Genomic DNA, 17759 nt, shown 5'->3' with positions numbered 1-17759 from the left:
GTGTGTCCCCACCAGTAATATACAAAAATAAATTATAACGTTACAAGGAGCTGGCCAGTGCCGAAATTTCAGCACTGGACAGCTCCAGGTAACGTTTTAACGTTACAAAAAAATGCATTGAAATGCTATCTTTTACATGGAAAAGTGCATTTCCATTGACACCAGTCCATTTATATTTTCGATGGACTGGTTTAGATGGAAAGGCACTTTTACATGTTAAAGATAGACTGTTGATGCTTTGTCATTAGATGCTTTGTTTTTGATGCTTTGGTGTGGCGACCCATTTTTTTTCGATGCAATCTCTATAAACTGCGTAAACCCGGCCCCAAGACTCCTCTCTTTTACAGAATGTACTGGGTGTCATTGTGCATGGGCTAGAGCGGGAAATGTAGTCGTAAAAGCCATGCGTAATGCTTCTACGGCTTGATTTACCACTCTGGCCCATTTTCGTTTGCGTTTAAGGCAGAGATGGAGCAGAAAGTGGAAGTTAAGCTCTCTGCCCTGCTTTCCTCCTCCGTCTCCAAAGTAAATGAGCTTTACACCTGCACGTGGCACCACCATGTGTGCCAAAACTAAATAGCGGAGTTCTGGGAGCAGGGAGAGGTTGGAGCGGGAGCTGGGCGCACACTGCAGTTTGTATGCATGAAAATAAAATCATCAGCTTGGGTCAAGCATTGCCAAAGACGGAGACCCTATGGACACATCCGGTGCAGGTTTGGAGCGAGGCAATGTATGTGTGTAGGGTCATGGACAACACGTGGTGCCTCCATCTCTGTCCTTTGTGGCGCTATAGGCAGCTGAGTGTGAAGTGCAGCGGAATAGAGGCCTTGGGTGATATGTTGATGCTGGTGCAGGTCAGATGGAGTGGGGTGGGGGCAAGCACTGCATGGGGGGATTAGGGTTAGCATACAAATAAAAAGATTGAAGGTGGAGCATGCTGCGCAAAAAAGGGGGGAGTCGCACACGCATCAATAGCCCACAACTAGACTCAAGACAACACACGAATTCAAAAAAGACACCTCAGACTTGACTCCACAGCTGCAGTGGGTAGTGGCACTTAGCAATCCATTCTTCAGGCAATTTGCAATGATCTGTTTCCAACTTTCAAAATTACCCGGTTCATCAAAGGCAAGATGTATGATCTTTGACACAAACATTTTAGCAAGCGGGTCCGCTTTAGTTACTTTTATGGCGGAGTAGGGCCACGGATTCCAACTTGCGAATCCACGTTCCCCGCCCCTTCGGCCATACAAACCTGCATGCATTCTCACCAGCATCTGATTTTGACGCTGGTGGAAATGAATTGGATTGCTATGGAGTCCATGCAAAGGCCTACCACCGTGCACGTACGTGGTGGGCGGTATTTACACTTGTGGGGTGCACTAAGACACACAGGCGGCTCCAGCCCGGTCAGCAGCGCAAGCGTAGACCAAGTGTCTCCGAAACCAGTCCCGAAGATAGAGATCAATGCCATATGTATGGGATATCCCTCCAAAATACATCTCAATCTAGTTTATTCATTTTTACATTCTAACTAAACACAACCACACCTCTTAAAAGCGTAGCATGCCGTGCGCACTTCACCACACCGCAACAACAAACACACCACACAGACCCTCACACAACAGCACACAACGGACTCGGAACCGAATACCACACCAGTAGGCTCGGCGAACGGTGTTAACCGAACTGGAGCTGCCAACAGTACTTCACAGCTCCCCTGCTCTTCTCCAAACTTTGTCCTGCTATCACGCCCTAACCTCCCCCCCTTTTGTTTCCGATCCGCCAGAGTGCCAGGGGACCACCACTGCGGTGCTGACAGTGCGCGGTACAAATATCCTTTAACACTTGTAGAAGCGCATAAAGCCCCAGGGCATCTAGTGAATCTGAATGGGAGTAATTCTCAGCGGTTGTCCTGAAAGCCTGGAGTGTAAGGGAGAGAATGGTGGGGGCCCAGGAAGAGTATTATGTGGGCGGCGAGGGAGAGGTTACCCACTGAACCAGTGGAGACTGCAGAAGCATGGTGGGTGGGGGGCAGTTGAGAGGAGGAGCTGGCAAAGTCTAGTGCAACTGGGGACGGGACAAATAGGTAAGCAAAGATGCCTAAGGGATGCTGTGCGCTCTATACATTCTAATAAATAAATAAATAAGTACATGTGGCACAAGGAAAGCATATTTGACAAGACAACTCAGGGTCGCAGAGGGAGAGAAAGTAATGACACGAAGTGTCTGATACAGAGCAGTCAAAGGTCAAGCCCGAATGGGGGGACACATTGCGCTGTGTACCCTACTCGACCTAATTACATGCATCCAAGTTTGTTTTGCATAATGCATTCAGGGGTTTCCTATGGTGAAAGACAGTAGCACTGTAGATATAATAGACTTCATATTCTCCAGCACTGGACCTTTCATAGATTCAGATGCTTAATAATTCCCCCGCCGTCGGGCTGTGAATCCACTTTAAACCATAAATGCATAGCCGCAAGAAAAGACTCAACTTACAACCTATCAACCTCATTATGGCCTTAAGATCCTTTTGCCCACTAGGCCAATGAGTCGGAGAGGCTGCAGCACCGGCCACGGGAGCCACGTCCGATTCTTTTACTGCTTTGTGCACATTGGAGTCCTCCAACATAGATCATCCAAATTTACTCTTTTGCTGCTTTTTATGTTTTCTAAAAGTGTACATTTCCACTTCTGCTCCACAAGATTGTCTCATGCTCTTGCCAGCTGAGCTGTACCAGACCAGCAAAGGTCACTTATTGTGTTCTTCGACCCTTGAAGCCCAGCCATCATATCTCGTGACTAAGGGGGAACATCGCTTCTGGGGTTCTCAGAGCAGGGAATTCGCACTCTCTTTTTAAGGGTTCTGCTACTTGTAGAAAGAGAAAGGTGTATTTAAGGGATCCTCACAATGAGTCCATCTGCTCCTGTACCCCAAACACAAGCCTGAACACTGCAAAATATGTAATTTTCTTCCAAAACACAGGCGGCGTAGGCCGCTCCTGTACTTGGCAGCGACTCCAACTATGTCTTCCTGAGCGAATCTGCAAAGACGGCTTCAGCTCCCCACTCAAGAAGACAAGTTAAAGTTAAGGGTAAGAGCAGGGCTAGACACCCCCTCCTAAGAAGGTGAAGCGTGCTACAAGCCTGAGGTTCTCCCGCTTCTCAGGCATCGAAGGCTAAGCCCAGTTATGCTGTGTGCGCTGACTGAGACCTGTTAACATCTTGAAAGACCTAGTCATTGAGTGAGTCGTCTATGAAAGCTCTGTGAGTGAGTAGACCATCCACGGCAACTTACTCGACGAGGAAGAGGTCTACTACATCCATGAGGTTTGAGCTGTCGATGATTGGATCTCCTTCAGTAACAGTCCAAAAGCACCTCACCAATGGGGGCCCATTCGATGAGCATTTCTTCAAGGCACCCGTCCATAGCACAGCCGTTCGAAACACCCACCCACCTCATGATATGATATCATATGGCATTTGTAACGCGCCTATACACAAGTGTTTCATTGTCCATTTTATACCTGGCTTTGCCTATGGGACCTCTATCAATCAAACCCATTTCTTCTACTTCAACCACAAGACCTTTGTTGATGAAAGGCATCACTTAAAAAGGACCTGGGTCTCGTCGACAAATGCTCAAATTCAGCCATCAGAAACTCAGATTCAACCGCCTGGCTTCATCGCTTCTGCGGACTCATCAGCAACATTTCCCTTGTGCAGAAATCACTGCCAAGCATTCTAGACACTACTTCTCATCTGCAACCCTCTGTGGAAGACAATGTCCCTGAACAGGACCCAAAGCTCTGCATATTGCTATCCATGCAGAGGGTAATGGACACACAGCTTGAAATTCCTTGGGGCTCCTGAAGAGCCCTCATCTGGGAGAGCTCCAGGATCAGACGGGATTTCAGGACCTGCAGACCGCCTAGAATCTCAACCCAACAGACTGCTTCCGAATGTGACTGTGAGCTGAACGACTACCAGTGGAGCTTCACAGAAGAGGAAGTAGATGGGATTTCACAATATTTCCATGGGATGATACAAGATTTGATTACCTCCGTTCGGTTTAAGCCGAATGGGGTAAATGGTTTGCACCAAAGTCGAGCCCCAACGCACTGTCCTACTACAAATCATCAAAACCTGATGACCTCATTTCCTGTCTTCTCAGGAACATCCCAGCAGTGGCCCTCTTAAAGGTCTCCACAGAGAGAAATACGTCTTTTCTCAATGATCGCCGTAACTGGCCGAGAAAAGCTACCATGATTACTCTGGTGTTGGAAGACATTTGGCAAATGCCCAAGCCCATATTCAAGGCTCCATTTTCTAACCCTCCCCCCCAAGTCTGCCAGAGGGCACAAGAAATACAAATGCCCTAATGCCACCAAATCGTTCCTGCATGGGCATCCAAAACTGGACTTGCTTATTGTTGTTGCTGCCAGGAGGTCCTAAGCGGTACTCTTCTTGGACACCAATTTCAACACAGCAGTAACTGGTTCGACAATCCGAGGAACATGTCCGCAATTTGCTGGCCATGGTGCGTCTTTTCACATCAAAGGCAACCTGCATGGTGCACATCTTTGAATCCCTGTTGTGAGCCATGTCTTCCTGAATCACCCTTGTCCCACACTGCAGTCTACAGAGGCTCTCTGCACAAGATGAAATCGACCGCTAGTGGGTTTATTCAGCAGGTGACTGAGACAATATCCCGCCCCCAGGATGAAGTTCAGAGGTTCCGTCGATGGTATATAGAGGTGGATTACCTCTCTGAGGGGCGCCCCTTCCAATGGCAGAACATATTATCACAGATATTGTCACAGAAGCCTCCATTTCTGGTTGGGATGCGCATTTAGAAGGCCTCACCCCACTTTCACATCAATATCTTTTAGCTTTGGGCCATCTGGTTAGCTCTGAAGGCCCTCCCTCTCTCACTCAACAGTCATCGTCCAGACGGACAACACAACCTTGATGCATTATGTGAACAAGCAGGGAGGCACCAGGTCAGCACTGCTATCGAACGATACACAGCCCCTGTGGTCTGGTATCTGTAAGGGATGTCTGCTTAGTACTGTGGAAGGTCCTCTTTGGATTCCAAGCACTCCTTACAACCCCTCAAGTCCTCTCACAGCTTCGGTGGATGACATGTAGGATGACCCTGGTTGTCCTAGCTTGGGCACTACAAGGTTGGCCATCCCTCCTGTAGTGCTTCATAACCTCGCTGATTACCCTCAGAATCCACCCTCGCCTGCTGCCCAGGGAATGGGGCCAGGGTCTTTGCACAGTCCCATTTCGCTTGAGCTAACCGCCTGGAACCCAAACGGCTGTGTTTTGGACATGGAGACCGCCTTTATTACTGTCTCGGCATCCTCCACAGTACCAGAGCTGCTGCATCACTCAGGGCTTACTCCAAGAAATGGAAGCAGTTTCAGTACTGTTGCAACGGAAAGGGGCTTTCACCCTTGATCTTCAGCCCCACGATATCCCACCTTATCTATTGCACTTTGTTCTAAAGGGCCTTTCGCTAGCCTCTGTCAAAGTTCATCTGTCTTCCATCTCTGATTACCTGTGTTTTTTTAAAAAACATCTCGAGACTGCAGGTGTGCAGAGGGTTATTTCTGGCAGGTCCCTCAAACTCCCGTGGGCTCCCTCCATCCTAACCCAGGCTTCCCTAACACCGAAAGCTGGAAGGGCCTAAAGGCTAGGGCCTTATCTAACTTCCTTCATTCGGGGCATCCTAAGGGTAACTGCCACAAGAATGTCATCACTAGTGTTCTGAACAGTGCCCGTATATTCTCTGACACTCTCTCTTCCTCATCCTCTTACTACCTTTCTCTGATATTGCCTCCCTACTTACAACCCCCCTTTCTCCTCCTACTCCTTCTCTCACCTAGCCTTCCTTCTCTCTCATTGTCTCCTCCTTCCCTTTTCACCTACTCCCTCTCCTCTCTCTCCCTGCGTTTTTCACCCCTCCCCTCTTCTGTCTCTTCTTCTCTCTCCTCCTTCCTCTTCTGTCCAACCGGTCGTTTCACACTCCTCTCTTTCTATCTCTACCACTTCCCTCCTCCACCGACTACTTCTTCCAACCTCCCTTTTCTATAAATCCTCCCTCTTATACACTCACTCTCAACCTCACCCTTTGTTTTCTTCACCCTGTATACTCTCACATTCCACTATCTCCTCCCGTCCTCTTTACTCCAACTCTACACGATTCACTGCTATCACTCACTCTCGTGTACACTCACAATCAAAGCAACACTCTTTCCACTTCGTACTACTTTCTCTCAATCATATTACCTCATCTGCAACTTCATCCAACTCCTCCACAAACTCTTCAACCCTCCATTCCACCCTTTGTTCTTCTCCTGGTCTCTTGCTCCACCTCTGCATCTTCTGACGTCAACCAAACACCTTTCACTCTTTCTCATTCCTCAGAGCCTTTTATACTGGTGATACCCTTTGTCTGTCCTTCCTCCCCCTCTTCTTTGGTTCCGCGTGTCAGCCAGCTGCCACTATGCCCTAAGTATGGCAACTTCTTTCACCGCTGTGGGGCTGCACATTGGGAGTCGAATCCCTTTTAACCCCTACCTCTTTCTGTGCATGGCATTCAACTCAGTCTCTATTTGCCATGACCTCAGTATGTGTAGCAGACTATTTTCTTGTAGTTGCAGTAAGACCCTCAAGATTCGTCTCATATGATTTATTTTGAAAAAACAATGCTAGATCCAGACAAACCAGCCAGCTACAGGACCATTCCGAACCTCCCTTTTATTGGCAAAATAGTAGTTGCAGCATAAGTACTCGCCAGATCTGAACAACTCCACCTCCTACATTACTATCAGTCAGGGTTTCCCCCAAGTGTAGCATCAAGACAGCCACCATCCAGTTGGTGGATGATGCTCTCCAAATCATGGATAAGTGTGACTCATGCCTCTTCATGCTCCTTGCCCTCTCGGCTGCATTTCACACCATTGACCACCACATCCATCTCTTCCCCCTTGCTGACCGGATGGGATTCTCTGGCAATACACTTTCCTGAATTTACCTCCTACATCTCAGGCAGACACCAGGCTGTCCAGATGAACCTGTTGCCTTCCAACCGATTACAGGTCTCCTGTGGAGTCCCCCATGGCTCTATCCTCTCACCAATCCTTTCTAAACTTTACATGGAGCATCTGGTCACTCTCCTCAAAGATCCCAATATAGCCATCCACTAATACGCAGACGATACTCAGTTGCACATGAGAGTAAATAGCGGCGCGCGGGACATCATTCATCTCTGCGATTATCTAGCCGTCATCCAGTCCTGGATGTCAACTGCCTACCTCAAACTAAACCCATCACAGACTAAATGGCTCAATGATATGCGCTTAGAAAGATTTGATCCAGAACCCTCGGACGCAGCAAAATCCTTGGGCTTTACCATTGACAGCAGTATGTCCTTCAAGAAAAAACATTGCCAAGAAGGCCCAAATAGCCTTGCTCAGAATCTCTACCCTTTGAAAAATCAAACCCTTCACCCCGCCGCATGCACTTGTGGTTTCCGACATCGATGGGGGAAATGTTCTCCTGACAGGGCTCCTGTCCGTTCACTTGGGTCCCCTAAACGCAATCCACCACGCTACAGTACATCTTATTACGGGAGCACGGAAATGTGACTGAATTACCCCATCCTACGTGAATTACGTTGGCTTCCACTCCAAGCCAGGATACTGTTCAAGACTGCACATATCATCTACAAAGCAGTTACGAGTACCACACCAGCATACCTGGTGGCTAAGCTCCACATATCTGGTGGCACACGCTCCTCGTGCAGCAAATCGATCAACCGGCTTGAATCAAAACTCATACGCAAAGAGAGGACCCGCAAACAATCCTTCTCTTGTGATGCACCCATCCTGTGGAACTCGATCCCAGCGTCGGCTCAGAATGCCCCCACAATTCTCCAGTTTCACAAATCTCTCAAAACATGGTTCTATCAACAACACCTGACCAAGGACTTATTCCAATGGATGCACATACTGACGCACTGTTAACAATGCCTGCCCAAATGCTGCCTACCTGCACTCTGTCCAGCGCTCTGCTGCTCTCGAGCTATGTCCGAGCTTTAAACAATAAAATACAAATACTATAAGTTATATCTCTTTGGTCTTTTCTGGCGTGTGTCCGACGGTGGAGAAGCAGGGTTGGTTTCTATGCAGCCGGCTTTGTCCTCGGTGCTCCACTGACACTGCATTGCTTGTTGGTTCTTGTGGTCCTGAAATGAATAGAGAACTAGCCAGAATTGATGGTGCAAGGCATTGGGTGACAGACAGCAGTAACAAGATCAATCATCACAGAACAGTTTGGGAGTACAGGCACCGGGGCCCTTCCAACTCCCTCAACCCACCTCTGGCATGCACCCTAGTAGGCCTCCTACCCAAGCTTGGGAAAGGCTGTGGGTCCCTCCTGACAGGTCACACGCCTCTCCCACAGGAGCCCATAGAAGATTCACTGCTTTGTATTCCATTCTAGAATATATGAATCCATGAAAGGTCCAATGCTCCCGAAGGTTCAGTACCTGTAACTGTCGTTCTCCAGCGTTGACATCATTTAATAATTCTGGAGCGGGCCCACCCGCCTGCCCTTAAGGAAGGCCTGGGGCATTTAAGTGCCATGCATTACAATTGCTTACTCACAAATCTAACATGGCTGCCATGGGTGGAGCCTCAGCACCTCTCCCTCATTGGACCAGTGAGGAAAAGAACCAAAGAGCCATAATGAGGTTGATAAGCTGTACGTTAAAGGTCTTTTCTTAATGCTATGCATTTATGGTTTAGTGAGGATGCCCAGTTTCATGACGGGGAATTATTCTAGCTTGTGAATTTATGAAAGATACCAACCCTGGAGAACTACAGTGACAGGTAAGTAACTAAAGCATAGTAACACAGAAAATAAACGCTTGTAGCCAAGTTTACCGCTGAAGTTGAGAAAGGAGATAAGATTGCAAGCTCGCACATGCAATTCAGCTCTTCATCTCTGCAGAGGGTCCACCTCTAAGGGGTGAAAGTGGAGTTCAGTCATTGTGCCAGTTCAGACAGCGAGGCCCAGATTACGCGTTTTGCTGTATTTCCTCTGGAAACACTGCAAAACGGCAATACTCTTAACCCCTGTTGTAACATTTCAAGTCTGCACGATTCAAAGTCACGCGGACCAGAACGTTATTCCCCATTTGGAGTCCTATGGGGAGTTTTCAATACCGCATGAGGTCATTACCACATCCGATAATGCTTTTACGTAGCGGTAATTACCGCCACACAAAAGCAGGGAGAGAAAGGATGAGTTTCACATCATAAAGTCATAATTTGGCAGAGTGGTAAAACATCCAGTATTCAAAAATACCGCACTCATAATCAGGCCGTTGGAGCTCTTTGGAGACTGGCACTTGGTGCATCTCTTGGTGCTACTTATGATGGCGTTATTTGGTTGATGCACATACCTATGCCCTTCTAACCGAAATTACATGTCTCACCAAGGAGCACAATTTAGCAATTTTGTGATTGCATATTTTTGTCTTTTTGCCTTTTATCTAGATTTCCCCTGAAGATTATGCAAAGTTGGGGTTCCCGGGGGCTCAAGAACTTGGTGCAATGTTCCGCTTCTACTGGTCGAAGCCAGATCGCAACATCAAACTAACACACCAGCTCAACCCGAAGGTGCGAAGCTTCGACCAGTTCCTCTGTGATAACAAGGAGGCCTTGAAGGATTTCTAGGAAGGACCTCTCCATTGGTGCCAAGGGATAAGAAGTATTTTAACAATAAAGCTCTTCGCTAACTATTTTCCAATTTTCTAAAGGTTCTCATTTTCTTTTTTTGTGTTGACTTCATTTTGTGGATGTGTTCTGAGGCCCTGTTCATGGAATTATTTGCGTGTAAAACAGGGATTTGTGTGGCATTCTGCCTGCAAATCCCCATTCGTCAAACAGAGACTTGCGGGCAGAATGGCTATCTGTTCCAACTTTTCTTCCTTCTCGTATATCCATAAAACGTGACCACGTTCCTTATGGGAGCAGAGCTTTTCAAAAGTATTATCTGTGATGTACAAAGCTCATTATATTGCTGCGGCCTTCGTTGCGGCAACACACCGGCATGGACCCACAATGCCTCATTCAAGTCTCTTGATGCCATTATGCCCTTCGAATCCCCAATTGATTAGTGTTTCAGAGAGACCACCAACATGTGATCTGACTCAACAGGCTATTCAGACCTGATGCTGGTCCCACTGTTTTTCTGGTGAGCACATTATGGCTTGACTCCCACTCATCCATGCATTCAGGCTCATAGCCCCACAAATAACCAAACCCGATGAATAAACACCTGGAACTTGCCCGGATGGCTCTGGATGTGTGGGCTGCCCTCTGACATTCTCTCATAACCGAGTGCTGGGAGTTGGTACATTTCCAGTAAATGAGTGGATTTCCATGGATATGGAAAAAATGGGAAAAGCATTGGAAAAAAAAATCTTTCTCTTGTTTAGATGTTTTAGGAAAAAATGTGTACATTTGTTGAGAGGACCAACTTGGACATTGTTCCACTTTAGTCTGAGGTTGTTGTTGTGTTTTATTTTATTGTTTTGTTAAGCAAAATGTGATAGAGTGTGAACCTTTGTTCATGTAGGCAGTATGTTATTAAAGTGATGATGCAATACATCATTTACTTATTTATTTAAAATTTGTATAAAGCGCCACACGCCCGTAGGCCTCGGGGCGCACAGATAAACAAAACAAAGCCAACACGGAGAAATAGCGGGGAGAAGGCAGAGATCAATCGTAACAGAAGTATTATTTTAAAAAAATACTTTAAAAAAAATACAGAGTATGTTAACAAAAAATACATAGTATATTTAAAAAATAAACAATCTTAAACAAAAAAGGTAATGATATAACAAGGCACCAAACTATAACAAAATGCAAAAAATGTCGAATCCACTACAAAAGAAATATCCAACGTAAGAAACAGAAAAGTTGTCAGTTCCGGGAGAAGCAATAAGCATGAATAAGCCAGCCTCAGGATTGTGGGTAGAGAATTTCAAAACCTTGGGGCTTGCATCTACAGGAAACTCTTCCCTTTGGTTTTCTGCTGTCTTTTGGCCTTGAATCTCCAGTGGCAGCCATTGTTTTTTGTGCGCGGCCAACACTGCACCCAATAAGCACACCCTAGACAAGTGTGGCACGTTTCAAGAATGTTTTGTAAGCCTTTGATGCCCAACATGCTCATAAGGAGTTTGCCAGTCTGGAAATAAGGTGCCGGTAACAACGTCGACCGGCTGCTTTCCGGACCGGCAAACTCAGAGTCATCTGGTAGGGGCCTGACAGGTCAGGCCTGCTGGGAGTTCAGGCCCCTACCAGCAGACAATTGCCGCAACCACAGGCACTGGTAATACCGGTGCCTGTGATTGCGGCATCTCCATCCCATGGAGTCTGTGTGACTCCTTGAGAATGGGGAGTTACCAGCATCTCTGCCGCCTGTAATATCCCGGTAACACCTACGGTAGTTCCCTGGTACCCCGCCGGAATTACCAGAGGGAAACCGGGGGAACTTATAATGAAAGTGCAAGACTCAAATGGCAACCCAAGAAGGAAAGCCAGTGAAGGCATGATCTGCTCATATCTTCAGGCTCCGATTGGACAGCCGCAGAATAAAAGGTGGATTTAAAAGCCATCAAACAATCTTGAAAATTCCAGCCAACAAAGTATTACTGCCATCCACGTGTGACTGAACGGTAGGTTGAAACCATTATCTTGGATAACGGGGTTGGTTCGCTTCAGGAGCGATGACCAGTATTGCGCCGCATGGATCTCTTTCATGACCTTCTCCCTTAAGGAAAGCTCGGCATCGAGCGGAGAACCCAAAGAGCGGGTGGAGACAGTTCATGCTGATGTGATGCCCTCCTGAGACACAATGGGGCACCACTTGGCCTGAGAGGGTCTTCTCCAGCCCAAGCACCACAAACTCTCTGTCTTAGAGGGATTTAATTTCTATCCTTGTGTCCTTCCGTGCACGGCCTGTCGCACTGTGCCAAGTATTCAGAGGCTTCCCCGAGTTCTTGCCACTCAATCTCCCATGTTTACATCCTTCTGTGTCCCACCCCAAATTCACACAGTGTAAGAGGGGGCTTTCTTGCATGATACATTCTTGTAGGTGCTAAAATATTGAAATGGGAGGTATATTCATACTACACTGACAGAGAAAGTATTTAAAATCATGACGAGGGAAGGTTAGGTGAAAGCCTAGTTGTAGCAAGTCCTAAAGTACATCCCGGACATCTTGATGGATTTCGGGTGCTATGACACAAACATATTTACCACTTGCCTCTCACACCCCAATCCAAAGAAATGTAGAGATCCAACACCCCTGCCTTCACGGCAGTCACAACCCATCGCTTGATATGCAACTTGGAAGTCCTCTTTCTACCTTCATTTGCGCTGGAATCGGAATAATAAACAAAAAGCATTTAAAGAGGAACTTTAGGCCATAAGGCAGGTATATTTTAAAAATAGCATCCATGAGGAAAGTATACGGACTGTAATATAGATGGAGGCTCGGGGGGATAGCTTAGGGGCAGCATGCTCGCCTTGGAAGCAAGACCACACGAAGCAACACAGGTTCGTACCTCTGGGTATTAAGCGCGTTATAAATAACCTATCATATCATATCAGTACTCGGTTCAGTAGCCATATGAAGCAAGCATTGGCAATGCCAACAGTTCTGGCTTTTGTGTAGGCATGGGAAAGGTATTTGCCAGGAACTGCCATAGTGGTAAATGACTATTGATTGTAGCAGGTGCAAAATTGTTTCGAGTGCATGGGCATCTAATCGGAGTAAAAACTTGTGAGGACCACTTCTGTCTGTCAAAGACCAAGGGGGTCTGTCTATAAATCTGTCGTATCTCCCAAAAGGGACAGAAAAACTCACATCCATTATTAAAACAACACAGGCACATCTACTACTGTCGCACTAGGTCAGGGTTGTCCAACTCCAGGCCTTGAGGGCCTGGATCCTGACGGGTTTTCAGGATATCCTTCATTAATATTCATGAGGAAATATTTGCATACATTTATAATCAGTGTATGCAAATGTATCTCATGAATAGTAATGAGGGGTATCCTGAAAGCCCGACATGGATCTGGCCCTCGAAGCCTGGAGTTGGACAACCCTGCACTAGGTGTATTGAGACACTGGGGGCTCAAGAGGAGTCCAATGCAAAAGGAGACAGACAGCAAAATGGAACCGCCCCTTTTATCACCTCCACGTTTCCCTGGGGGCGGTGGTGCGTCGCCCATCTACGAATGGACAGAATGAGAAGCAGAATATGCTGCACACTAAGTGCCTTAATACATGTACTCCAGTTGCTATCTTTACAGGGCATTTATACACCAATCCTACACACAAAGGGAACTATGTTTCAATCAAATATATTTTAGAAGGTGTCTACACTCTCAGGGTTTGTACAAGTTTATTCGTCCTGGGGTGTAACACACTACGTTAAAGAATGCCGTGCCAAGGTTTTAGAACTGCACTATTTACTACAGAAACCTAGTATGGTATCAAAGCAGAATGCTCAATGACGCCCAAAAGTCAATGGTTTGCCAACATTTATGACTGTCTGTCGCCTGGTTTCAATGCCATACATTAATTGGTGCCATCTTCATCAGGACTGTCTTCTGTTCTGCCAATACTTTTTAGCAATCATTAACGCCAAGCGTTAATATTAAAGCGATACGATACTTGTACGCCGTTGTATTTTCATACGGACTGGGCTGTGTGTGTCAACTGCACTGTGGGCACTATGTCACCACGTATGCCTGTCTAACACGCAAGGGTCGGCTGTACTTCTCCGCCTGTCTACGAGGTCGCTCCGACAGTGCCTAGTCCACTGGCATCGAATTGCAGTGCTGGCAAATGCATAATATTTATACACACGCCAAAACTGTTGGCTTTGCCAATTCTTGTTTTTTAACAGAACGTCCGTGAAGAACAAGCATAATGCTTATAAATCGAAGGCAGATATGCCTGACCTTTTATTACACAAGTAGAGCGTTTATAGCCCCAATTAATTAACTCTCAGAAGACTGCTTTAAAAACATCCTGGCAGGCACTTCGAGTGCAAATGTTTGATGGTAAGGTTTGAAAATGATACCTCAAAGAGATTCCAGGAAGATGTCTTTTGGGTGGGAAGGGACAGGAACTGGGTGGGAATGTCCATAGGGGTAAGCATGGCCATGGGCAGTTAATGGGTGGGTAAAATAACCAAACAACACCTACACGATTTGTATCCCTCCTCATATGCCATTGCTCCCCTGCTGTATGCTAATGCAATAGTTGTGGCTTATTAGTGGCGTTTTAGCGCCACCTAATGGCTAAAACTATTGAAACAACCACAGCAGATGACAATGAATTTAGATTAGCAGTCTCACGGAATGCTTACGTACTCGGGCATGGGTACAGGGTGCAAGCTCAAAGTTACCAGAAAGGTATCTACACAAATTAAGTGCATTGGCTTTCAAGGGGGATTGCCAAGACTGAGTCAAGAAAGAAATGGCTTTGTGGTGGATATATTGAGGGCTGCTAATATTATTTATTTATTTATTTATTACATTTATATAGCGCACAGGCAGCCCAGGGGCATTTTGGCACTGTTACTTGTAAGGAGACTTAGTTACAATGGGTACAGGTTGTGCCTTGGGTTACAGTGAGGCGGTGACCTGTGATCAGCGATCGATGGTATCATACAACCTAATACATGATATTCATATGGTGTTGGTTAGGTGAATAGGGTAGTTTTCATGGCTTTACGAAAAGCAGTCAGTGAGGGTTCAGAGCGCAGGGAGGTAGGAAGGGTGTTCCAGTGTAAGGCAGCAAGGTACGGGAAGCTGGAGCCCCCTGCTCTGGCTCTTTTTATCCTGGGTACTGAGAGCATGTTGGCATAGGGTGACCTAGTGGGTCTTGTGGAGGAGACTGGGTGGATCCTCTGGGATAGGCACACTGGGGCGGCGAGATGGACACATTTGTGGGTGATGCTTAGCGCTTTGAACAGGATCCTTTCCTTTATGGGGAGCCAGTGGGACGCTTTTCTGGCAGCGGTGATGTGCTCTCTCTTAGCAATGCCTTGTGCAGCACGCAGGGCACTGTTCTGTATAACTTGAAGCTTCTCAAGGTTTTTATTGGAGGTCCCTAGGAAAAGAACATTGCAGTAATCCAGCCGCGAGCCAGTTATGGCCCTGGCTATGTTAGTGCAAGTGTCTTTTGACAGATAAGGTCTGATTGCGTTGAGGAGTTTTGCATGGTAAGCAGCAGAGGAGGCGATGGCGTTTACTTGTCTGTTCATGGATAGGTTGGAGTCTAAGTAGACGCCTAGTGTTTTTACCGTGTCTAGAACTGGGATTCTGATTGAGTCAATGGTAAAGTGACTGAACTGGGCGTCAAGTTTCTTGAGGGTGTCAGGGGAGCCTACGAGTAGGAGCTCAGTTTTGTCAGAGTTAAGGCAGAGGCCGTTGATAGCCATCCACATTTGGATTGTGTTGTAGATGTTGTTGAGAGTAGCACAGTCCGTGTCATAGTCGCATGTCAGTGTGAGAAGGATCTGTGTATCGTCGGCGTAGTTGGTGTAAGAGATGTCCATGGCGTCAAGGATGAGGAAGAGGGGGCGGGTAAAGATGTTATAGAGGGTGGGAGAGAGGCAGGAGCCTTGGGGCACGCCACATAGCATGATGGTGGTTGACGCGGTGGCTAGGTCAGAGAAGACCTGTATGGCTCTGCCTTGGAGGAAGGAGGTGATCCATGTGGTGGCTTCTTGGGAGAAGTTGGCTGTGGAGGAGAGGTGGTGGCAGAGGATGGCGTGATCTACAAGATCAAAAGCTGCCGAGAGATCAAGGAGAAGGAGCAGGACAGGATTGCCTTGGCCCCTTGCGTCATCCATTTGGTTTTTGAGGTCGAGTAGGGCGGTCTCTGTCCCGTGTCTAGGGCGAAAGCGGGATTGTCTTAGTCCAAGGAGGTTCTGCTCTTCAAGGAAGTGCTGGACCTGCAGGTAGGCTGCTTTGTCTAGAATCTTGAAGAGGAATGGGACTGTGGTGATGGGGCGGTAGTTATTAGGGGAGGTGGGGTCAAGTGTGGTTTTTTTTTTATGAGAGGTCGGACCCATGCTTCCTTGAGGCAGGATGGGACTCTCCCTGTGGTAAAGGAGGCGTTGACGAAGGCTGTTAGGAAAGGAGCCAGGGTGTCTGCGCAGTCTTTGATGATGGAGGCAGGACAGGGGTCACCTTTGCAATTGGATGGTTTTATGTTTTTCATGATGTTGATCATGTCTTTCTCTTGGATGGTTTTAAATGAGAAGGTGTGTGGGGCCTCTGTGGGTGGGGGGAGCGGTGGGGATGGGGAGGGTGTAGTGGGGGTGGAGAGTGCTAGTTTGGTGTTCAGGATTTTGGCTTGGAGGGAGCTAATCTTATTACGCATGGTTGTTTGGATGTTGTCACACCATTCTTTATCCTTGGTGAAGTTTTGGGGGGTGGGTGTAGGGGTCTCAAATTCCCTGAATATGGCGAACATTTCCTTGGTGTTCGATTTGGCCTCTGCGATTCTATCTTCAAAAGATTTAGCTTTGGCTTTGATGATGGCTTTCTTGTATTCATTTGCAAGGGATTTGAAGTTAAGTTTGTCTTTATCATCACGGGATGTTTGCCATAGAGCTAATGCTGCTCATTTGTCAGTGCGTAGTTTTAGAAGGTCTCGGGTGAACCACGCATTGGCATGTCTAGTGGGTTTGGTTTTGCGCGGTTTAAGTGGGGCAATGGCATTGATTGCTGCCGTGATAGCAGTATCGTAGTTTTTGGCCAGGGTTTCTGGGTCGTTGGAGAAGGGGGATCTGAAGGCAGGTCCCTGTAAGAAGGGTATGAGTCTTTCTTTGGTCAGTTGACGGGCACTTCTTGTGAGGGCTGGTGGTAAGGGTAGGTGGGGGTGGGATGTGGTTGTGGGGATGTTGAAGGTGATAGTGTGGTGGTCAGACCATGGGGTGGGGGTATTGCCTGTGACTGTGAGGGGGCAATTGTGGTGGGCGATCCAGTCTAGTGATCTGCCTAGGGCGTGTGTGGGGTCAGTGATGGTGTTGACGAATCCTAGGGTGGCTAAGGCTGTGTCAAGTTCTTTGGCAGCAGGGTCTTTGGCGTCATTCAGGCCGAGGTTGATGTCTCCAAGGAGAATGGCTTTGGATGACTTTTTCAAGTTCTGCCAGGAGGTGGGTGAGGGAGGCCTGAAAGTCTCCTAGGGGGCCTGGTGGTCGATAGATGAGATGTAGGGTGATGGTGCAGTGGTGAGAGATGGTGAGTTTCAGTTGAAGGTAGTCGCTGTTATTGTTAATAGTTTTGTCAACCTTTCTGATGGTGATCAAGTCTTTGGCTATGAGGGCGACACCGCCCCCTGTGGTCAGGCAATCTTGTCTAGTGATGGCATAGCCTGGTGGGAGTGCGAGGGATAGGGCGGGGCCTGAGGCTTCGTGTAGCCAGGTTTCAGTGACTATTAGAAGATCTAGATCTAGGGTGGTAATGAGGTCGTGGATGTCTAGCGCGTGTGCATTGATGGATCGGGCATTGATGAGGGCACATTTGAGGTGCGGCTCAGGGGTGACATTAATGGTAGAGGGTGGCACATTCAAACCAGTGGGGGCACATTTCCAGGTGTCATAGACATAGGCAGAGTGGCATTTGCATCAGTGGGTAGCATGG

The 17759-nt window shown here is 47.3% G+C and overlaps 1 protein-coding gene across 1 annotated transcript in view; it reads left to right on the top strand.

Moving 5' to 3' along the window:
• The window catches only part of LOC138521780 (nmrA-like family domain-containing protein 1), a 71458-nt gene extending 61621 nt beyond the window's left edge, over window positions 1-9837 (top strand). The window contains exon 5 of the mRNA XM_069634854.1: window positions 9576-9837. Coding sequence (XP_069490955.1) covers window positions 9576-9755 — 180 coding nt within the window. The 3' untranslated portion in view covers window positions 9756-9837. The remainder of the gene's footprint in view (window positions 1-9575) is intronic.
• The last annotated feature ends 7922 nt before the right edge of the window (window positions 9838-17759 follow it).

Source organism: Ambystoma mexicanum, chromosome 13, assembly GCF_040938575.1.
Source record: "Ambystoma mexicanum isolate Mex_15411 chromosome 13, UKY_AmexF1_1, whole genome shotgun sequence".
Taxonomy (NCBI): domain Eukaryota; kingdom Metazoa; phylum Chordata; class Amphibia; order Caudata; family Ambystomatidae; genus Ambystoma; species Ambystoma mexicanum.
This window is presented reverse-complemented; position numbering and strand designations above follow the sequence as displayed.